The 24683-nt window shown below is 39.3% G+C and overlaps 1 protein-coding gene across 2 annotated transcripts in view; it reads left to right on the top strand.

Annotated features, from left to right (window-relative positions):
* The window catches only part of DOCK9 (dedicator of cytokinesis 9), a 354061-nt gene extending 329695 nt beyond the window's left edge, over nucleotides 1–24366 (top strand). Inside the window, exons 50-55 of one of the 2 annotated variants that reach the window (XM_054574328.1) lie at nucleotides 1022–1232; nucleotides 8849–9039; nucleotides 12227–12327; nucleotides 12457–12595; nucleotides 14572–16424; nucleotides 21139–24366. In XM_054574328.1, coding sequence (XP_054430303.1) covers nucleotides 1022–1232; nucleotides 8849–9039; nucleotides 12227–12327; nucleotides 12457–12595; nucleotides 14572–14694 — 765 coding nt within the window. In that variant the 3' untranslated portion in view covers nucleotides 14695–16424; nucleotides 21139–24366. Of the gene's footprint in view, nucleotides 1–1021; nucleotides 1233–8848; nucleotides 9040–12226; nucleotides 12328–12456; nucleotides 12596–14571; nucleotides 16443–21138 lie in introns of those variants that run through there. The other variant, XM_054574327.1, reaches the window with a different exon arrangement.
* The last annotated feature ends 317 nt before the right edge of the window (nucleotides 24367–24683 follow it).

The raw sequence follows: 24683 nt of genomic DNA, 5'->3' as shown, positions 1-24683 counted from the left end.
CAAAAGGTTAAGGCAATTTCACATCTGTTCTCACTTTTCTTCACAAACATCTCTTAAGAGAACAGTGATGCATGGTAATTTGAGACCAGTAAAACTATCCTGGCAATGTGCGTTTGCCTGCTCTGATGCCAATCTAGTCTCCCCAATCTCTGCATTTCTTTCATGTGTCCTTTTATTGTTCTAGAAACTTGAATATAATTCATATGTGCTAAATTGATTTGTCTTCCTAATAAATTAGCTTTGGGTTTTATATGGAAAATGCCTACATTTAACTTTCTAGTATGTCCCAGAAGTTAGCACATCGCTAATTTCACAAATTTTTTTTTTAAAAGCATTGTGTGCTGAGTTAATCAGGAACTAAATTTATGGTTAGATTAGTTTTAGATTATTAAGCTGTATTTGTATTAAATTAATTCATCTACACCTGTTTACATCTAATCTGCCTACAGATTAATTATGGTTTGGGGACCTTGGTTGTAAACATTTTTACTGAAATAAACATTTCAATGTTATGAAAAAATAATGGGGAATTAAAATTCTAGACTTAAACAAGAATAAGAAGACCACAACTAAACACAAAATGTGATCATTGATTAGTTTCTGATTCAGGCACAAATAGCTATAAATAACATTCTGGGGACATTTGAGAGATTTTAACACAGACTGGGTATGGGGCATATTAGGGAAATAGTGTTAATTTTCTTAGGTATGATAACGCATTTTGATTATGAAAGAGAATGTCTTCGTGTTTAGGAGATGCTGGCTGCAGTGTCATGATATATATTACTTTGAAATGGTTCAGCTGAAAAAAAACTTTGTGTGTATTTGAAACAAATATAGCAAAATATTAGCAATTGTTCTAAGTGGTGGGTATGTAGGTGTTCTTTGTACTATTTTTTTCCAACTTTTCTGAATTTGTCCAAAACTTTTACTAATAAAAAGTGGAAAAACACAACTTATGCCTGCTTTGAAGGAGTATTTCAGCTAGCACCAATCTTCCATTTTATTTATTCATTTAAAGGTCAACCCTAAGGATCTGGATTCCAAGTATGCGTATATCCAGGTGACTCATGTCATCCCATTTTTTGATGAAAAAGAATTGCAAGAAAGGAAAACAGAGTTTGAAAGATCTCACAACATCCGCCGCTTCATGTTTGAGATGCCCTTCACTCAGGCCGGGAAGAGGCAGGGTGGGGTCGAGGAGCAGTGCAAACGGCGCACGATATTGACAGGTATGGTTCCCCAGCTCCTCCCTTTAAGAATCACATCCAGATGGCAGCCTGGACACCAAACACAAAGCTTTCTGGAAGAGATCCAGAAGCTCCTAGAATTGGAAGTTTCCCTCAAGCTTAGTTAATTTTCCCCACAAATCCATTTCAGTTTAACATTTATCAAATTCCTTCTCTGGAATACTCATGACATTTTTCTACTTACCTGTTTGCATTTTCTTCTACCAGACCAGAAGTTCATATTCAATATCAGATCACTTACCCTTCTTAGGATCTAATGAAAATGGTGGGCACTTATCTCCTCAGAATGCTTCTGCACACAATTTCAGGTGATTTACAGACTCCTTCTGAAACCCACATGGACCCCTCTCAGTCCCATGGCCACCATGTTCAAGAACCCCTGCACACAGGCCTGTATCTTCCTCACAGAAAGAGACCCTTTATGATCTCAGGTCTCATCATGAGCATGCTCAGAGGTTTTAAACTGAGTGAATAAAAGGAACATGACACTGGATCCCTCCTGCCTGGTCTCTGAGAGTGGTTGGTCTACCTCAGCTTGAACACCTCCAGTACCAGGAAGCTCACTGCATTCAGTGGCCACCTATTCAGCTGTTGCAGGGTTTTAATTAAATTTTTGGTACTGTTTAGCCATCCATAAACCATTCTCAAAAATATGTTTTACACTATTTCCCAGCTCCTGACAAGTGTAGAATCATATTAGGAGTGATTTTTACCTTCTTTGGGTGAACTTGACTCATTTACTCTTAGGGTAGGGTCAGCAACATGGCAAGGGTAACCTAAAATAAAGCACTTTGACTTAAAAAAAAAAAATCAGTGGAGAAGCCTATTGAGAAGGCCTGGTGTGTCTATATGCACCACCTAGACACATTTTTCAAAGAGTAGCCATAGTTAAATTGAACCAGGAGGCAACCAGTACTTGTCTAGGAGTCAGTGTTGTCATTGTTCCACCTAGGTGATCACATGCCACATTATAATAATAAATGAAAGAGCAATGCTAAGATGCTGCATTTCGGGTGAGGCTCTGCTCTCAGTTATATACTTTACATGGGTGAATTCTGTGGGATATGATTTATATCTCCATAAAGCTGTTGACAAAGAAAGAGTATGGCTCCTTATAAAATAGCTCAGAATAGCATATTGCAGAGAATTTTCACCCTTTTTATAGGGGAACTGGGATAAAAGGTAAAAATTGTATTTAGGAAAACCTACATTCTTTTTTTGAAACGCTCACCTGAGGATATGTTCATTGATTTGAGAGAGAGAGAAAGAAACACTGATGTGAGAGAGGAACATCAATCAGTTGCCTCCCGTACACACCCCAACCTGGAATCAAATCCACTACCTAGGTATGTGTCCTGACCAGGAATCAAACATGCAACCTTTTGGTGTATGGGGTGATGTTTCAACCAACTGAGCCAGCCGGCCAGGGCAAAAGCTTAAATTCTTAAAGAAATGGTTCCTACTCCTGCTCTTTAAATAATAAAATAACATGTAAAGCACAAACAGCATTGTCTCTCCACATATGTCATGAATTGCTTTTCTAATGAACGCAGTAGCACATCCTTCTTTAATGAGGCAAGGTAACTACATTCCAAATGGGGTAATTATATGAGTTATCAGCTTACAATGTTCATCACTATAGTAGCGATGACCTTAAATCAGTGCTTATCAAAGGTTGTTCCTGGATCTGCAGCATCAGCATCACCTGGAAACTTGTTAGAAATGCAAATTATCCAGCCCAACCCAGACCTATGAATCAGACACTGGGGTGGGGGTCGGGGGGAGGCAAGAGGCAGGGAGGGCAGTGAGTTGTGATTCACAAGCCCTGCAGGTGATTCTGATACCACTCAGGTTGCGGGACTGCTGCTTTAAATAAACTTCATTCATTGATGAGTCAGAGCCAGGTTTTTTATTATGTTTTTTTCACTCAGGTACCATACTGATTCATAAACAGTTATTACTATGGGGTATTTTCCCTAGGCAGGTTCCCTTCAGGGTGACTGTTTACCATTTTGTCATAGAAATATTTTAGATTAGATAAACAACATGAGCAAAACTCTATACTTGAAAGAACATAGAGGACCAATTTCTCTGTTCTATTCCATAGAACACCAGGAGAGGCAAAGTAGATACGTGTTTGGCTTGGTAAATAACCACCTTACACAGCTGGGAGGCTAAGAAAGTGTGGGCAGCGTAAAGCCTGGGCCTGTGTCTTGCAGACCTGGGACACACTCACTTTGTGATCTTGGACAGGCCATCTAACCTTTCTGTGCCTTAGTTTCCTTATATGTAAGAGGAAAGTTATACTTTCCATCTCATATTAAAGAATTTTGTAAATCATACCCAGGAGGGAAAGAATGTACTTCATTTTGCTAAATCTCACTTACCATTGAGCACCTTGCCTCTGAAGTTGATGATGAGCAAAAGCAGATTCTAGTACAACACAAAAATAAAGGTGTATATTTAAAGGATAAGTTACTGGACAGTGTAAAGATTTAGAGAAGGGGTTATAAAAATGCTAATAAAAACTATATCAACCTTTAGTTAAAGATACACAGACCAGGATATCCTGCACACTTTTAACTTGAGAGTTTTTCCTCATGTTATTAATACCTTAGGTTCTTTCATGGAATTGCTCCAAACCTGACCTTTGGCCATCGAAGGTGTGGGAGAGCCCCAGCCCTCTGAATCCAGCAGATGCTCACTTTCCTGGATAGTTTAGTCAGCTTCAATGTGTAATCATTTAAAAACCTAATGATCACCCTCCTGGCCCCTTCAGTGTACAGGACATTTCTGAGCCTACCTCCCAACATGATCCCCTCTGTTTCTTCTTTCATAGAACCTCTGGTGTGGAGTTACTTCCCAATCACTCTTCCAGAGTCTTCCAAATCATTCCCAGACTCCCACTCAGACTGGAAATATTCTCCTCCCTTCACCTTGTATTCAGTCTAATCAGAACATATCATCACTCCTCAGCCATCTCTTTCTCAACCTCCTTAAACTAGTGCAGGCTGTTTATGAATAAGGTTATAGCTCACTGAGTCTATCACCTAATTTTCCACCTTCCAAGACACTGCCCTTTCGTTTAGCCATTTGAGCAGTAATGCATTCATTAATTCAGCAAAATTTGTTGAGCACAGGCAGTGTTCCAATTTAGCATACTAACAAAACAAAACTCTCTGGCTTGTGCACCTTAGATACTAGCAGGAGGAGATAAATGATAAACAGTAAACATGATGCATAAATATACCTATGTTGGAAGGTAATATGTGTTCTAAACAAAAGCAAGAGGAGATTGGAAATGTGGGGTTGAATGTGACGGTTGCAGTTTAAATAGAGTGACTGGAGTAGACATCTTTGAGGAGGTGACATCTGAGTCCAGATTTGAAAGAGGTGAGGGAGTGGGCCATGCAGACATATAGAGGGAGAAGGAGCTGTATAAAAATAAACTCTGTATTTCACATACTCACAACTGTAAACCTACTTTTGCCCCACCCTGCCTCTTTAAATTGCCAGTTATCACAAGAAGCAGTAACTCAAGACTTTTACGCCAAGTGAAATCAGCATAATCCATGGACATCTCATAAACATCCTTGGAGTTGTTTTTTCTCTCCAAAATTGAGGTGTTGCTGCACCATAGCACTCAATACTGTTATAAAACTAATTGTATGTATTTTAACTTGGTTGTTAGCCTCATGAAATGTTTCCACAGGTGCTTCTTCATTACAGAGGGGAAAACTGTAGTGCTCCTCCATAAAGCACGTCAGTCTGTCGCATCCATGTACACCTCTGGTCTGGGGATCATTTCCCCGTTTCCCTGGCTGATAAGCAGCAGTGCCCAGGTCTTGTCACATTTTCAAGGGCGACTTTGGTTTAAGTAGGATTTGTCAATCCCAGTGTTGCCTCTTAAAAACTGTCCACAAGTAATACAAAAGAAATAGGAGACATGGACCCTGACTTTACATTGATAAAATTTTTAGAGACTAAGACAGGCCTGTGAGTGTGTGACAAATGCGGTTGCATCAGGTTGAGCATCTTCTCCAGCTTTGTCCAGACTTTGGGTGGCCCACTGGAAGTCTGTGTTCTATGGGGCTGGCCTGTTTTCTCATCTTGTGATAAGTCTTTTCTGAGTAACACCCCACCCCAGCCACTTACTAATAGTAACAAGTCCAAATTCATATTCTCATATTATTTTTGCTTGTTAAAAAATAGCTTTTCAGCATATATCTAAAGGTCAATTAGTAAATTGGTGTTAAGTGAGAATATTACAGATATTCATATGCCATATAAAGCAACAAAGTAGAAATGTGAAACAGACCCAAATTAGAACCAACTGCTTCTCTGTTCATTTTTAAACTTAACTCTTTGGTATTGATATGTTCAGGTGTCTTATTATAATACAATAATACTGATTTTCTTTTGGTAAAAAATATATGAGATTTGTAGTCAAGATGGTGGCATATATAAACATGGATTGCCTCCTCGCACAATCACATCAAAATTACAGCCAAATTGTAGAACAACCGTCACTCAGAACAATCAGAAATCAAGTTGAATGGAAGTCTGACAACTATGGAATTAAAAGAAACCACATCCGTCCAGACTGGTAGAAGGGGCGGAGGTGCAGAATGGCCTGGTTCCACACCCACGTGTGGTAGATAAAAATTCCGGAGGGATATCTCAGTGGCGAGGAGTCCCAGACCCACACCAGGCCCCCCAGCTCAGGGTTGCAGTGCCAGGAGGATATGTCCCCATAACTTCTGGCTGCAAAAACCAGCAGGGATAGAATCAGTGGAAAAACCTGCTGGGATCTAAAGCGGTTCCTCTCAAAGAACCCACAAACGAATTTACTCAGACTCACTCCCTCTGAGCTCCAGCACCAGGGTAGCAACTTGAGAGACACCAGTGGCATACAGGGGGGGACTGAAGTGTCTGGCCTCAAGGTGTAAGCTGGGGATATCTTTCTCCCAGATAGAAAGAAGGCAGACAGAGGCCATTGACCCTTTTCTGAACCCTCCTCTCAGAGAGGCGGCAGGTTGGTACCATAGCTGAGACTCCATCAACCTGGATAACATTATTTGCCTGGCCCCAGAGATCCCCTGTAGCTCTGTCTCACCCAACTCATGACTCTTAACAGTGGCTTTTCCATATGAATGGCTGGTCTTGGCTCATGCTTCTCAACTTTCTAAATCCCATCAAACAAGCAAGAGCTGGCTTCAGTGAGCCCCCAGTCCCGGTACCTCTTGCTAAGTGGCCCCAGTTACAGCACTAGCAGCAGCCAGCCTAGACTCACAGCTTGGCTTCCTGGGAATCTCCAAGCTCTGCACAAGTAACAGCCATCTCAGATTGCATTATAACTCAGGCAGAACACAGGTGGTTGCCAACCTTGGCCTGCACCACCCGGGAAACCCCAGGGCCTGTGCACCCAGTGAACAGCTACAGACCGCATCAGAGCACCACCATCCTTGCACAGCTAATCCTCCATGGAGGGTAGAGGTTGGTGGTCAGTGGTCACAGCCAGTCCGTGCAGCTGACTGGCCTGGGTAAATCCCTCCCATTGATATGCCAACAGCAACCAAGGCTCAACTATAAGAGGAGGGTGTACTCAACCCACACAAATGGCATACCTCAAGTTACCCAGCTTGGGTGATGGGGGCTGTGCCGCTGGACCCAGAAAGACACCTATTGTATTAGGCCACGGTACCAAGACAGGGGATCATAACAGCTCTACTTAATACATAGAAACAAGCACAGGGAGGCTGAAGAAATGAACAGACAATAAAACATGGCCCAAATGAAAGAATAGATCAAAACTACAGGAAAAGAACCAGACCAAATGGAGATAAGAAACCTATCAGATGTACAGTTCAAAACACTGGTTATAAGGATGCTCAAAAAACTTAGTGAGGACCTCGACTGCATTAAAAAGATCCAGTCAGAAATGAAGGATTCACTAATTGAAACAAAGAACAATTTACAGGGAAACAACAGTACAGAGGATGAAGCCAAGAATCAAATCAATAATTCAGAATATAAGGAAGCAAAAAGCCACCAATCAGAACAACAAAAAGAAAAAAATATTTCAAAAGAAACCCCCCCCAAACAATGATAGTTTAAGGAGCCTCTGGGACAACTTCAAGGAGGCCAGCATTCGAATCATAGGGGTGCCAGAAGTAGAAGAGAAAGAGCAAGAAATTGGAAATCTATTTGAAAAAACAATGATAAAACCCTTTCCTAATTTGGTAAAGGAAATAGACATGCAAGTCTAGGAAGCACAGAGAGTCCCCAGCAAGAAGGATACGAAGAGGCCCATCTAAGGCACATGATAATTAAAATGCTCAAGGTTAAAGATAAAGAGAGAATTTTAAAAGCAGCAAGAGAAAAGAAGTTAGTTACCTACAGGGAAGTTCCATAAGACCACCAGCAGATTTCTCAAAAGAAACTTTGCAGGCAAGAAGAGACTGGCAAGAAACATTCAAAGTCTTGAAAAACAGGGACCTACAGCTAAGACTGCTCTACCCAACAAAGTTATCATTTAGAATTGAAGACCAGTTAAAGAGCTTCCCAGACAAAAACCTAAAGGAGTTTATCATCACCAAACCATTATTATATGAAATATCAAAGGAACTTATTTAAGAAAAAGAAGATCAAAACTATGAGCAATAAAATGCAATAAGTACAAATCTATCAATAATTGAATCTAAAAAACAAACTAAGCAAACCAGATCAGAGACAGAATCATGGACATGGCTTTGATGGTTGCTAGGTGGGAGATGCATGGAGGGGAATGGGTGAAGAGGTGAGGGGATTAAGATGTACAAATAAGTAGTTACAGCATAGTCATGGGCATGTAAAGTACAGCATAGGAAATGTAGTAGCCAAAGAACTTATACGCATGACCCATGGATATGAACAATGGTGAGGAAATTGCCTGAGGGAGGGGGTTTCTGGGTGAGGGGGGCCAAAGGGAGAAAAACGGGACAACTGTAATAGCATAATCAATGAAACATAATTTAAAATATATAAGAAAAAGTAAATATTTTGTTACATTATTTGTTTAAAAATATCTATTGTGACTTCAACCAGTTGTGCATTTCTGGTTCGCAGAATACTTCGCTTGGAATTATATTCTCACTTCTTACTTTTCATTAATTTCTCTGATTTGTGCAGACTTAAGCATGTGATTCAAAGTTATTCTGTGGATAAAAGTGAGTTTTTTAATATTTTTTCTGCACTTAATATGTTTGTAATATCGTAAAACTATTTAGACATTTTTGCATTTCCAAAGCCATCTTATAGCTACTAGAGCATTCAAATCTCACAGCTTCCAAGGAAGACAAGGCAGTCATGGATGAGAAAATGTAAGAGGACGCAATAAAGTGATGTCTTCAAAGATACACTTCTCACATGAAACGTTAACAAGGAACCTGTCATTAAACATACACAATGATTGGAAAAGACAGTATACTGGTTACATGAAATACTGGCCTATGACTTTGGTTCCTTATCTGTAAAATGGTAATAATAATTGCTTGTACCTCAATAATAGTAAAGATCATACATACTGTGGAATAATTCTAGGACCTATTACTCCACAGCAATACACTGCTTCCCTTATGTGAAGAAGCGGATCCCTGTCATGTACCAACACCACACTGACCTGAACCCCATTGAAGTGGCCATTGATGAGATGAGTAAGAAGGTGGCTGAGCTTCGGCAGCTGTGCTCCTCAGCTGAAGTGGACATGATCAAACTCCAGCTGAAACTCCAGGGCAGCGTGAGTGTTCAGGTAAGCCAAGCACCAGACAAAACAAACCTGAGGGCAACCAAGGGAAAGGCTCCTTATTTAAGACCTTGGAAATTTCAGGTCATTCACACCAGCAAGATCTAGTGTAGATCTCTGGCTTTACCCGTGATCCCCCTTACCTACCCTCAAGGCCTATGCAGTTTCTCCTGTGACCAGAGTGGGCAGTAGCCGTAGGGCCCCTCTCATCCCCGCCTACAAGTGTCATTCTTACTAAACTCTCTGCTGGAAGCAGGAGGCAGCTTTCCATATTAACCTGTTTTTCTGGGGGCGGGGGGGGGGGGGGGGGATGGGGGTTTGTTTTTTTGGTAATTTGGGAAATTCTGGGTGCCTAACTGGGAGCATTAAGACCCTTCTAAATATTAAAAAATGTGGTAGCTGTAGGTTTTCTTATAAAACTATTGCTTTATTTTTTTCTGGTTTCTATAAAAATTGTTATCTGAAAAAGTACTTTAAGTTTTACTCTCTTAAGGGTATATTTTGACTAACATAAATTCCTTATTTTTAATATAGCCCAATAGATCTGTTTTTTTCCTTTACTGGTAGCATTTTTCTATGTCCACTCAAAAAAATCTGTTCTTAAGAGAATATCTTTGAATCATATGTATGTTTTCCTTCTTTGTTTAACATTCCTATGTAGATTACAGTCCATCTAGAATTGATTTTTGCATGTGGTAGCAGATAGCCAAGTTTTTTTTTTTCCATATAGCCATCCAAGTGATATGTATCATTTATGGAAAAGGTCACCCTTGATCTAGGTAATGATTATACAAATATGTTCTGTTTGTTCATGAAAATTTGTCAAGCTATACATGTATATTATGTGCTCTTTTCAGTTTGTATATTGCACTTCAAAAATACATTTTTAAAAGGTGTCTTGTGTGGTTTCCTAGGAAATTGGTAAATGTTAATCACATCCTTCCAGTGACCAGTATGTCTCTCACTTTATTGATATTTTTTAATGTATGTAAGTAATTCTAGCATGTTTTATATATGTATGTGTGTGTGTTTATATGTGTCTCCAATTCTTTTCTCTTTCAAGAAGGGTGTTTATGAAAGTTGCATGTAGATTGTAATACATAAATCCTTGGTTCATTTTCTGAAATCAGTTTTTGTCAACTTTTTATCAGATTCATGCCAAGTTGCTGCCTAACATTTTTCTAAATGTCATTCACCACAAAAGTATTTATAGATGTTTTCAACCTCCTTTCTTATGGCCCAAAAAACTTGGGTGCCAAAACGAGTTATCAAGTGAATATGATAATTATTCCAACGTGAGTGATTATATTTGTGTCCAGAGGCCAGCAGCTTTCTTCAGCTAAAAACAAAACTACTCAGTTACTCAGTTATGTGACCTGGGAACATCCAGCTTCTATTGAAAGACCAGCAGCAGGGTGTGGGCGCCAGTAAAATGTGGGGCTGGACAGGTTGAGCTTTCTAAAGGGCAAAATGTGCCCTCCCATTGGACTGTGACCTTAGACTTTTACAAATGTGCTCTATCTTAAAAAGCAAGGAATCGCATGATGAAGTAAGATTAAGTTTATATGTGTGTACCCATCAAAGTTAACACAAAGTCAGAGCTAGAGGAAATTCACTTTATCACTTTGTGACTTCTGTAATTCTTTCACCAAGAGCCCTACTGGGATTGCTGTTGTATACGACAGAGCCATCAGGTTGGCTTCATGGTGCTGCACTCCAAGATCTTATTATGTTAGAATTTATAAAGTTTCATCGACTTTCCCCTTTGCATTTTCTTAAAACTGAATACAGCTGTCCCTTGTTATCTGTGGGGAATTGGTTCCAGGAACCCCTGGGGATACCAAAATCCATGGATGCTCAAGTCCCTTACATAAATGGCATAGTATTTGCATATAACCTACACACATCCTCCAACATACTTTAAATCATCTATAGAATACTTATAATGCCTAATACTATGTAAATAGTTGTTATATGTATTATTTAGGATATAATGGCAAGGAAAAAGTCTGTACGTGTTCAGAACAGAAACAACCATCTTAGGCCTAACTACATAGTACGTCAGCAACAATGTAACTTTTTTAAAAAAATATTTTTGATCCATGGTTAGTTGAATCTGCAAATGCAGAACTTTTGGATAGAGAGCCAGCTGCATATGTATCATTTTGGAGAATCGGTCATTTGGGTCATCTTCAAGTCATTAACATAGTTTCGCTCACACATATCCAGTATGATGACACATTCAATCATCACAGAGGATTAGATTGTTGTACCTGTCTCAGAGGACCCATCTGTTAGAGATGGCTCTCTCCCAACCTCTGGTATGAATTCCCACACCTCAAATTTCCTGCCATTGCTGTGTAAGTCCTGCACACCATGGATCAGAACCACAGCCTACAGCAACAAACAGCAACAAAAAAGACAGGTGGCACTCCCTACTTACTTACCTTCCAAGACCACTAGACCTTCCAGGAAAAATTATGCAGTAATCACTGGTAAAGTCCTTTCCCAAACTGTCTCAGATGTCTGGAATTTTCTCCTTCCCACCTGGTATGTTTAACTTTCTTTTTATCTCTATTCCCACATTGCCTGACTTACCCAACTTCAGAGAACTCTTCTTGGCTAATTGAGACATTCAGGGTTCGGGTTCATACATCCTGTTGCTAAGTGCCCCTAATCTTTGGCCGTACAGCACACCTCAGATGGTTACTTCATTCAAGGAAAACAAATCAGTTTGCCCATGACTGTCTAGACAGTTCAATGAGGTGAACGCTTGGTTTTTTAAAAATTGGCATACATACTATGTTTTTTTCAGTTTTTCCCGGAACTCACCAACTTGAGTGTAGTGTGGCACAAATATCAACTGGAAGACTTGGGCTCTAATCTCAGGTGTTTCACTTATTGGATGTTTACTTTGAATAGGTCCTTACATTTTCCAAGCTTTGCTTCTTCCTACGTAAAATGAACCATTGTCACAAATGCCCTGAGGATGGCGGAAATGGTAAAATCAAATGGCATGTCATCATTTGGTAGAAGCTGTCATCATGGTTTCCTCTTTATGGGTTGTAAGTTTCTAGAGGGCAGGGGTCATGACTAACTCAAACATCATTTTTAGCACATACCAACTGAAACTAGATCACTGATAAGATCATTTTCTTTGTAACATAATTTTAAATCTTTGTTCTTCCTCTAGGTCAATGCTGGTCCACTAGCATATGCCCGAGCTTTCTTAGATGACACAAACACGAAAAGATATCCCGACAATAAAGTGAAGTTACTTAAAGAAGTTTTCAGGTAAAGTACATGGGAAACATCTCTTTCTCTTCAAGTATTAACAATTTCTGTACTCATTCAAGGAAGAGACACTTGGACTCATTCTTTGTTCTCAACATGCCTTTATTTCCCTCCCCTGTACCATTTCAGGCAATTTGTAGAAGCTTGTGGTCAAGCCTTAGCAGTAAACGAACGTCTCATTAAAGAAGACCAGTTAGAGTATCAGGAAGAAATGAAGGCCAACTACAGGGAAATGACAAAAGAGCTTTCTGAAATCATGCATGAGCAGGTAAGTGCCACAATGGAGTTCTCATTTTTAGGGAGCATGTGTTAGTTGGGGTCTTAGGTACACCCTATAATGACCTATACCTTCTGACATCCTTCCAGAATTTTGAGAATAATATAGCACACTACACTGCCACTACTATCTAACCACAGGTTTCTTGGGAAACAACTAACAAATTGCCCACCTATTATTTTCTAATCCAACCAGAGGAGAGCAGCTTCCACCTCCTCTTCAACAATCTTAGAGGTGGGCCCACCCCACCCCAATCTAGTTTAAAAAAGAAAACTCACATAAAAAAGAAATACCCATACTGTTCCTAGAATTGTGTTCATTCACCCACTCCTTTGAAAGAACAGGGTTTACCAGCCTGTTTAAGGAATTATCTGTTGTATTAAATGTCTTTGGCTATTTACAAAAATAGGGTCGTTCAATTTTTTATTATTTACAGCTGACCTGTGTGCCCCAGTGGATTCTTCTTGGCTACTTCTATATTCCGTGTCATTACGGGATGTTGTCTGATTATACTGCTACTATCACCTTCCTGTATGAATTCCTGTCACTAGAATCCTGTATGTGGGCTCAGTAGTCATCAGAGGGGACAGCTACCTAGGGAACCCAGGAAATGTCACAGAGCAGCTTCCACATAATTTCAGAGAGGTCTGTTCTCCATCAGCCATAATCACTCCTTCTGAGTCATAGTGCCAGTCTTAACAATTAGTGTTAGTACCATGATAACACAGAACTAGTTTGTCTCTTCCCTACAGTATTGCCTTTCAGCGCTGCAAAATGAAAGCCAGGACCATTTGTGTCAGTTAACATATTGTATGAGGATTTAGTTAGGAAATTTCTGTTGGAAAGTAAATGTTTAAGCTTTAACTTGCATCTTTTTTTTTTCTCCTTCATGCTGACACATTCAGATGGGGTGGTAATGTCATTTTTTAATTTTACTTTTCTGAAACTTGATAAACTGACTCATAAATTTATTCCTGAGTTTGGGCAACTGCAGACATTGGCATAATGACAAACACATGTGCAAAAGAAGGCATTCCTATTCTGGGCACTTAGAAAAGTAGAAAAAAGTTGAAATGATTAAAGACATTAATGTGTGAATACTTAACCAGAATGTGAGGGCCTCAAGAGAACAAGTGTTTGAAGAACACTGAGGCCTTTTCCATGGGCCTCCAGATTCCTGTAGAATGGAGAGTTTGATCAGTGGGTGCCAGCATTTGGCACTAGAAAAGATGAAAGTAGAAAAAGAATTATGAGCTGAAAATATTAAAATAAATGCCCAGATTGTATGGACATTTGATGCAGTGCTGTGTTCTAAATTTGCACTTTCTATTGTCTCAGCAACTATGAAGATTAAACTCCTTTGAACCCTTAAGGAAAAAAGGGTCATAACCCAGAGTAGACTTGCTTTTGGCTTTTCCAGGGGAGCCTCTGAGTTTGTATGTTCTTCTCAGTTTCTACCTTAGAATCCTTCCCTGAATGACTGAATGTAAAAGGAGACTTGTTCAGGGTCAAAGGGGCAGCCACCATCCCTGTCCCAGGATGGAAATCTATAAGACCCTGATAAAGGAGCCAGTAGAGAAACATAGATGCTCTAGATTCATTTTAAAAGAGTTTTCCAAGGGACAAAGCTAGGTCATGTTCCACCAAGTATGTGTAAGATAGACTTCAAGCCACCTTATAACCTGTTGAATCTAGAAGGCTCTTTACTCACTGATTTGGAAAGGAAACAAAACATGTTTGTTCTGGACTTTCTCCTTATAATCCTGATCAGAAAAATGTCACTTACTAGATGAGCTGATACAATCCTTCTGCAAACCACCAAAATCAAACTCTGTCTGAGCAAACCATCATTCCCAGTAATAGTTGCCATTTGATGATAAATCGCGTGTGTTTAATGAAATGCACTATTTTGAGACATGTTGTTCAGAGCATTACACTTGAGTAATGTTGTGTTTCTGTGCCTCGAGATTTGCCCCCTGGAGGAGAAGACAAGCGTTTTACCGAATTCCCTTCACATCTTCAATGCCATCAGTGGAACTCCAACAGGCACAATGGTTCATGGGATGACCAGCTCGTCCTCAGTTCTGTGATTCATCTCATGGACCACATGTGGGGACTTGCTTTGTCATTTGCAAACTCAGGATGATTTTCAGAGCTAACCACAGGGCTCATGCAAGACACGGGGAGTCCAAACACATGGAGAAATCAGGGGAATGGGAAGAAAAAGGAAATAAAGAACTATGTTGTTTCATAGCAGATTTTCTAGAGAAGTCATAAGAGGGCACATATTTTTTTAAATCTCACTGTCAATATTCAAAGTTTTCATTCTATCTTAACAGAGATGGGTGGTAGACACTCATAAAGTGAAGTTAAATTTTATTCTTCCATACAGAATAGTAGTAGAATAAATGGCCTAGAGAAAACAAGTGTTCTGGAATAAACATAGCCGGGACAGTAGCACTGAAACTGAGGCTGGGGTAGTCCTTTGCCTCTGAGCTAAGCTGGAAAATCTTGAAAATATTTTTTTCCTGTGGCACATTCAGGTTGAATACAAGAACTATTTTTGGACTAGTTTTTGATGACCTAAGGAAACTGACCATTGTAATTTTTGTACCAGGGATTGAGGAGGTTTAGTGCTTTTATACATATTTACTTCATCTAAAAAACAAGAAAGCTTAAGAAACTATGTGAGCTTAAAACTAGTCAAGCAGTTTAGAACCAAAGGCCTATGTTAATAAACATAACTATGTTAGAAAGTTTAAAATAACACAGTATGTTGTTGTGTACATAAATGTTGTTAATATAGCCTTGGCATTCTGTACATACATGTGTTACATTTTTACATTTTTAATACTCCTCACATCAGCTTCTGCATTAAGTTTTATTGTGACAAATTTGTGCTGTTCCTAGCATATGCGAGGCACTTGACTTTACTGTTTTATTCTTGTACATAAAAAGTGCAATATGGAGATGTATACAGTCTTTGCTATGTTAGGTTTATAAACTGTTTTAAAAAGTTCATCCTTTTGCCAAAGTGGAGGAAAATGTAATTGGTAAAACATGAATCCTGTGGTGAAAAATGGCGTGATTTAAAGCTTTCACCATGTTACATTCTTTTGAGACATTAATTTAGTAATTTTATATGGGGAAAATAAAGGTTTTAAATTTAATTTAACTAGAATCTCTGCCCTGCTGTAATTAAACATTCTGTACCACATCTGTATTAAAAATATGCTGATTTCCTGGTGGTAAATATTGGGTATTTATTGTTTAATTGTCCTGAGAGGGACAGGATATTGAAATGCTCAGGAGTAAAAAAACACAGTATATGAAATTTGCTTTAAAATACTTGAGGGGAAAAAAAAAGAGGGTAGGTAGATGAAACAAGGTTGACAAATGTTGGTAATTCTTAAAACTGAGGCCGGGTACATGGGGAATTACTATGCCAATTCCTCTGCCTTTTGTAAGTTTCTATGATACAAATGCCAACAGGAAGGTGTAGGGAAGAGATCTTCCAGAGAATTTGGATAAATGCTTTGCTGCACCATGGTCTGGCTCAGAATTCTACTATCGTTCCCCAAGAATACACAGACACTGTATTACCTCTCACTTTTGCTTTTCAACTCTATCAAGGCTTCCACTTCTATAATCACCCTTGCTTGCATTGAGATGAATATTCTGGGACAAGGTCATTATTTATTCCAGTAGTGCATTGGTGGCCACGTTTGCACGCACTCCCTGTGCCCTATGGTATCACAAACACTGAACCCAAGTCAAGTGATGGCCAGTCCTGCCTCTGGTGTGCCCAGTGACCCAGCAGGTAAGTCAGTTCATTGTCACTCATCCCATATAGTTCCAGTGGTAGAAGAAGAGGAGTCTTTCCACAGGAAATAAAATGGCTGGTTTTCCTACTTGAAGGGTTTTAAAGGCTGTCTTACATAACCAGTTGAGGAAAGAAAATGTAAAAGCGTGCACATCTTGAGCACCCAGATGCCAAAGATCTTTTGATGTCTTTGAAATATTCCCTATCAGTGGTAAAGCTCTACTTTACAGATGGAGGCAAGGTCATGAATAGGTGGTGAAGTGTTATGGGAACTTACAAGGGTCTACAGCCCATTCATTAATGGATTCAGATTTAGGGCTTAAGAAATTTTTCTATATAAGTTTGGCCTAAGGGTCTGACATCCCTAGCCCTTGACTCTGTCATCAGCACGAATGGGTATTGTCTCCTTTGTCACTGAGCTGGATTTTCTACTTGTAATTGCCTCGTTTAGGAGCTATAAAATTCAAGTCACCATGTAGTAATATAAGTACAAGTCTAGAAAGGGCTAATCTGCTACTCATATTTAAACTTAAAGAATAATATGTAACAATGCCATTGTCAGGTAAGATTCAACTTAGAAGATGACCAACCCTCATTTATTACAACAGTGGAGAAAGGAGCCATTTCTAAGTTGAGGACATCTAGCTGTTGACCCTGCAATAATACAATGCATATCAATTAAAAACCTCACTTAGTTTTTGTGTCTAAATTTCATTTCAATATAAAGTTATATTACAGTAGCAATTTATTGGAGAAATTTTTAACATTAAAGAATATTGCAGTTTTTCAAGAAATTTTTTAGTATTTCCCATAAATCTTGTTTTTTTTTTCAGATAAGTATATATAACATAAAATTTACCATTTTAACTATTTTTAGGTGTACAGTTTAGTGGCATTAAGTACAGTCTCATTGTTGTGTAACCATTGCCACCGTCCATCCACAAAACTTTTTCATTAACCCAGAGAAATTCTGTACTCATTAAACAATTAACTGCCTATTCCCTCTTTGAGAAAATTGTTTTTGAAGTAACCTAGAAATCAAAAGTCTAATTAGTACTTTATCAGGCATATTTGCTATCTGGCACCCAACTAACTCTAGGTAGCATACATAAATAGAGCCAGCCGCTTGCATGGAGAAAGCGGCCAAGACTAAGGATAGAAAATTGAAAGGTAACTTAGAAATAACCATAAGGACTTGTTTAACCATATGGCAGAATTATTCTGTATAGAAACTCCATTAAAAAAATACTCGATTCCCATCAACAGGGTATTTGGTATGTAAACTATGGTGCATCCACATAGTGGAGACTATGTGGCTATAAAAGGAATTAATAATATTTCTGTATATTACTTGGAGTAATCGTCAAGATACTGTAAGTGAAAAACACAAGATAGAGACAAGTGTGAATAGTATACTACCCATTATTTAAGAAAGGAAGGATGTATAAACACATTTGTTTTTTAGATGAAAAAGGAAAAAAAGTTTTACGTTGCTACCTAAAGGGGGAGAGAATGATATTTAGGGAGTAGGGTTAGAAGATAAACCTGTCCAAATACAGTTTGCTTCATATTTTTGACTTTAGAATCACGAATTTACATAATTATTTAAATGATTTTTTTAATTTCTAAAAGTAGAAGGCAATTGAAATAAATGAACATAAGGAAATAGCAAGTTGGTGACAAATACATGGGAATTCTTTCAAATGACTTTATAGGAATTTCACTGGGATATACCTAAGAACAAAAATAGAGGCAATAAATAAATGATTGGCAATAAAAACCATTTTCAGTAATTGTTTTGTTTGTGGAAGCAGTGTATTATTTTTATGAGATTGTATTGTTTTTCTGAGACTTGTTTGTTAATTGCTGGAGAAAGTAAATGAGTGATTATGCTGATTTCATTGGGAGTCAAGCTTTTGTCATGGGAAAAAAAAGTTGCATCTATAAGATGAAAGGAGTTAAATTAAAACCCTTTAGTTCCAAATTTGATATGGACATACAAGTTTGAATTCATGATAGATTTTTCTTAAACATACACGCTTATTTCTTAACTTGGTTCACTGACAAGGCCTAAAAACAATGAATAAGCAAGTAGCTAGTAATCACCCCTAAATGCCCAAATCCTGTTCTCTAAATGCCTTTTGTACCAAAAGGATCCAGGGCTTCCTGGGAAAGGCTGATTCTAGATTTAGGGCAAAATGTGTCCAAAATGAGTCTGGAGCATCTTTTCTTACCAGACGTCCAAGGGACTGGCAAACATACCTGCGGCCCTGTCAAAGGAATTTAAAGAAGTTCCTTCTAGACAGACATGGGATGCACATCAACAAAAATAATAATAGCAAGAGATTGAAATTATAAATTTCTAAATTACTAAGTTCTTGAGTTCATGATGATAACAGAAAAAGAAAACTGGTAATTATTGAAGAAGTTAGTACTACCAAGAAAGACTAAGATGTGATATGCTTCATGATAGAAGTAGACGCCACCACCTGTGGTGGAGTCTTGCCAAAGCTTAACATGAATCTGATGAAGTCTAACTCTGACTACCAATTCCCCAAGAAATACAAGGCACAGAGGAGCACATTAAATGATATCAAGTGAATGAAAGCAGCAAAATCCAATGCTGTGGAAAGCTCTCTAGGACAAACAACCTGGTTCCATTCAGTAAATTAAAAAATAAATAAATAATGCAGAGGACACCTATATATTATATAAGATTCAAGTTTCTCTTGATATGGTATATCTATACACTATGCAAAGCAGATACACTTTTCCCTATCCCTTTTACTAAATACAACTATTATACATTGAAAAAAGAAGATTCTGACAGAGTGAAGAAAGCAGACCAAATAAGGACCTTGGGACCCAAAGAATGATACAGGGGTAAGTTCCTATTTATCTTGTTGCCTCATATGTCCCATACTTGGAGCTGAAGAAGCCAGCAACAAGAAAATGCCTACAGACAGACAAAAAAGACAAAAACTACTTCACACCCAGTGTGATGGCTATTATTTAAAAAAAAAAAAATGTAGTGAGAATGTGAAGACATTAGAACCCCTGTGCATTGCTGTGGGAATGTAAATTGTACAGCTGCTATGGAAAATGGTGCAGTGGTTCCTCAAAAATTAACTGTAGAATTACCATATGATCCAGCAATCCCACTTTTGGCACTATGCCCTAAAGCAATGAAAGTAGGAAGTTAAACATTTGTATACACATGTTCATAGAGGCATTATTGACAGTAACCAAAAGATGGAAACAACCTCATTGGTGGATGAAAGGATAAGCAAATGTGGTATATAATAAAACAATATTATTATGCTTTAAAAGAAGGAAATTCTAGCACATGCTACAATACGAATGAACCTTGAGGACATTATGCTTAGTGAAATAAGCCAGACACAGAAGGCTAAGCCTACTCATATGAGGTACCTAAAGCAGTCAAATTCATAGAAGGTAGCAGGGTGGTTGCCAGGGTCTTTGAAGAGGAAATGTTGGGAGTTAGTGTTTAACTGGTACAGTTTCAGTTGGATAAGATGAAAATGTAGGGATGGATGGTGGTGCTTGTTGCACAATAATGTGAATATGCTTAATGCCACAGAACTGTATGCATCAAAATGGTAACTAGTCCTCTGTTGGATATATTGGTTTGCAAATATTTTCTCCCAGTCTGTATCTTGTGTTTTCATCTTCTTAGGGTCTTCTCAGGGCAAAAGTTTTTACTTTAAGGACTAGCTGTTCTCATTTAGCATAATTCTCTAGACAGTCCACTTAGAACATGACATTTCATTGGAAAGGATAGATAGGTGGCAAATAATGAAAAGACACTTAACATCATTAAGTCATAAGGGTAGTTAATGCATATTAGAACCACGATGAGAGGTTACTACACACTGGTCAGGGTGACTAAAGTCACACATAGTGATAACAGCAAATATTAGTGAGAGAAACATCACTCATCCATTGCTGGCAGACAGTAAAATGTCAGCCACTCTGCAAAAGGTTTAACAGTTTCTTTAAAAGCTAAGTATGTAAAGACCGTATGACCCAGAAATTGCACTCTTGGTCATTTGTCCCAGAGAAATGAAAATTTATATTCATACAAAAACCTATACACAAGTGTTTATAGCAACTTTATGTACAATGTAATCACCCCCAACAGGAAACAACCTAAATGCTCTTGAACAGGCAAATAGATGACTGGGTTGCATCCGGGCCACAGAGCGCTACTCAGCAGCAAAACAGAATGTGACTGGAGAATTATGCTGAGCAAGAAAAGCCAGTCCTAAAAGGTTACATATGGTATGATTCTATTTATGTAATGTTCTTGAAATGACAGAATTACAGAAATGGAAAACAGATTAGTGGTTGGCAGGGATTAGAGACGAGGTGGGATGGAAGTAGGGCTGTAAAAGGGTAGCGGGAGGGATCCCCGAAGCTTCCTGCTGCCTGTCCTGTCCCGTCTCCTGCCAGTCAAATGCTTGTACTGCTGGAATGGCCTGCACTGCCCTTAAGAGGGTGTCTGAGCCAACACCACAGCTGAGCATCAGGCAGAGATCATGTGACTGGGCTTGGCTTAGAGTTAGGGACATAAATTCCTGCCAGATGATTCAGTGAGATATAATGCCATTTTAAGCAAGCTGGTCTCACATGGTATGAAAATAATGAAGTTTCCTTTTCCTGACTCACTCTTTTGTTCTCTTCCTCATAGCTATATGCATGTCCCCATTCTCTTCTGTGAATTAACTCCACGGTGACAAGTCTGGAAGAGGGTTCCCCACAGAATTTGGAGTACACATTTGTCATTCTCTTGGCACTCATATACATTTCAACCATGTCAGTGTGATCTGACCTTACAGATTTTCTGAGTAATACCCACCTTGGGACAGAGCCTGAAAACCTGGCCTTGAGTCCTACTGTCAACCATACAATCCCCTTGGCCAGCATGCCCATCATTTCCTATTCCCTTCTTCACCAACTGATAGGATGAAAGGTTATGCCTTTAGTACTCTGGGACTGCTCCTTTAGACCACATGAAGATCATCCTCTGTCCTGCTTTTTCTCCCAGTTCCATGTGGAGAAATGGCTCTGATATGCTTGTTTAGACTCCTTCTAGGGGCACAGATGCAGCAGTCATCTCCTCTACCTGGGCAGCCATGTGCTGCTGCCCTTGGCCTGTGCAATCTCATTGCATGGGAAGGACATTGACTAGAGAAGGGGAAGTTTGCTCCCCTAGGTCAGCCAAGCCCTCTTGATATATGAGGTGGCATGTTGCAGATCAACCTGATATCTAGCAAGGGCCTGGGGCTTGTCATGCTCCACAGACATTGAAGAGCAAAAGGTCTGGAACCAAAATCTGAAGATTCTCCTTCCTTGTCTGCATGTGACTTCAGCAAATTCATCTTTCACTCTCTGTACCTCCCTCTACAAATCAAGGGTAAAGCCATGTCATCACCTACATCAGATGTGGGTGGTATGCATGTTACAGGGGGGAAAATCAAGGCTGAGAAGGAACACCATCCTCTTGTTTGGAAAAAGTGGGAACAATGTTTACAATAGTTCCTTGAAGTCTTTGTCAATTAGAAGTTGCTGGAATGTAGACTCACTGGTTGAGATGGGAGTGGTGGCACCTACAGGTTTACTGGAGGTGGTTGTATTAGTCAGGGTTCTCTAGAAAAACAAAAAATAGGATGTATGTGTGTATCTGTGTATGTAAGTATAAAGATTTATTTTAAGGAATTGGCTCACAGGATTACAGAAGCTGGCAAATCTATAGAATGAGTCACCAAGCAGGAGACCAAAGAGAGCTGATGGTATAGTTCTAGCCTGAGAGTCAGCAGGCTTGAGACCCAGGAAGATCCAATGTTTTATTTTGAGTCCAAAGGCAAGAAAAAAGTCCATGTCCTAGTTCAAAAGCTGTCAGGCAGGAAGATTTCTCTCTTATTCAATGGCGGGGCAGGTCAATATTTTGTACTACTCAGGACTTAAGTGATTGGATGAGGCCCGCCCACATTAGTCTACTGATTTAAATGTTAATCTCATCCAAAAACACCCTTACAGAAACAACCAAAATAATGTTAGACCAAATATCTTGGTGTACCATGGCCCAGTCATGGCTATGATCTGTACTTTGTAAAGGGAACCATGTGAAGAAATGAGATTGAATTGCTAACTAAGCCTTCGTGATTGGAGTAGCATTACACCTGGTTTGAGGCCCAAGCCCACTATTAGGACACTGAAGTCACTAGGCACAAGAGAGGTTGAAAGAGAATTTTCTTTCTTTGGACACAAGACATTGAGCTGAGCTCTGAAAGTTGCTCATTGGTGGAAGACACCATTCACTGAGGAGACCCAAAAACATTTTGTTTTAGGTGTGACTGACCCATCAGCTCTGAGATAGAACAAGCCTGGCATCCCTTGCAAAAGCTGGCAATTTGTTTAAGTATTAACCATAGTCTCATCTCAGTGAGCTCCTCCCAGGTGACAGCACTTTGCAGATGTTGTCACTCTTAATCCTAATAACAATCCTATTAAGTAGGTGGTGGTTTCATATGAAGAAACCAAACCTCAGAGAGGTAGAGGATATTGCCAAAGGTCAGACATGAATGGTGGAGCTTGGGTTCAAATTAAAATCTTTCTGACCCACTGGTCAGCTGCTGGCTCAGAAGAATGGGCATGCCCTGGCCAGCCTGGATGCCTGGGGCCACCTAGCAACATAGGCTCTGCAGAAGCTGTGGCCCAAACCTTAAAAGGGTAACTACTATGGGCTAAATTATGTCCAAAATTATGTCCCCTTAATACTCTTATGTTGAAGTCCTAACCACCAGTATCTCAGAATGTGATCTCTTTTACAGAAGTAATCAAGTTAAAATGAGGTCACTAGGGTGGGCCCTAATCCAATATGATGGGTGTCCTCATAAGGAGAGGAATTTTGGACACAGACATGCACAAGGAATACAATGTGAAGACAGGGAGAAGATGGCATCTATGAGCCAAAGAGAGGGACCTCAGAAGGAGCTAATCCTGCTGGCCTCTTGATCTCAGACTCCAGCCTCCAGAACTGTGAGAGAATAAATCTCTGTTGCTTAAGCCCCCAGTCTGTGGTACTCGTTATGGCAGCCCCAGAAAACTAACAAAGCAAGATTCTCATCAATGAGGGAAGGCAGGGCAAAGGCTTCCCCAGGCATGTGTAGAAGGACTCAGGACCCTCAGAGGGACAACATTTTGAACAAAAAAAATGTTACCAAACTAGGACAGAAATGAGGGCAGCAAGTCTTTAGAGGGACTAACCCTTACTCTGAAACCAAGATTGGGAAATATTAATTGTCACTGTTGAATTTGGCAGCCTTGTTTGACTGGGTCTTAATGTGCTTCCTGGTAGTAGACGAATGGCAATGTGTGTATGTCACCTGATCAATTACTTTGTACCTTTCCAGATGGGTAGTCACGATAATTGGAAGACAATGTGGCCCTTCCTGTTACCATCCCTGGCAAGTGTCATAGAGAGCCATCCTAATTCCCTATCTACTTAACTTGGCACAGTTGAAAGAAGCACTGGACAAGGAGTCTGAAAAGTTGGGTTCTAGTTCAGGTGCTTCAGGTGTGGAGCCCTATCACCATTTCTGAGCATCAGTGTCACCATCTATAAATGAGAAAAATCCTTGTTTCTCTTGACTTCACAGAGGTTTTCTCTCAAATAAGATCATTCATTAATACTATGTTCCACATCCCCTCCAAAAGGATGGTAGGGAATTTGTTATTAAGACACATGAAATAGAATCATCTAAGCAAGCATAAAATAATGGAGTCAAGGAATGAAGGGAGGAGATCATTTTATGTTCTATAGGCATACCTAATTCTGTTGTACTTTATTGTACTTCACAGATGTTGAATATTTTTACAAATGAAAGGCAAGACTACCAAAACGATTATGACTCACTTTATTACAATACTCTTTATTGCAGTGGTCTGAAGCCAAACCTGCAATATCTCTAAGGTATGTCGGTACTATAAAACATGAACTAAGACCAAAATTTATCTTTGAGCATCCAAGAGAAAAATTAAAACACTTTCAAAAACAGGAAAAAGAAAACTATGAAGTTTAAGATACTGCTTTCTCAGTTACTGTACTTTTTTTAAAAAGTAAAGCATTACACAGTATTGAAAATGGTAGTTCTATGCCCTGGCTGATGTGGTTCATTTGGTTGGAGCATCATCCCATAAGCCAAAGGACTGCAGGTTCGATTCCCAGTCAGG

Source organism: Pteronotus mesoamericanus, unplaced genomic scaffold, assembly GCF_021234165.1.
Source record: "Pteronotus mesoamericanus isolate MK-2021 breed Mesoamerican mustached bat unplaced genomic scaffold, CSHL_Meso_final contig_26, whole genome shotgun sequence".
In the NCBI taxonomy this organism is placed as follows: Eukaryota; Metazoa; Chordata; class Mammalia; order Chiroptera; family Mormoopidae; genus Pteronotus; species Pteronotus mesoamericanus.
The sequence above is the reverse complement of the archived record's forward strand: the minus strand, read 5'-3'. Positions and strand labels throughout refer to the sequence as shown.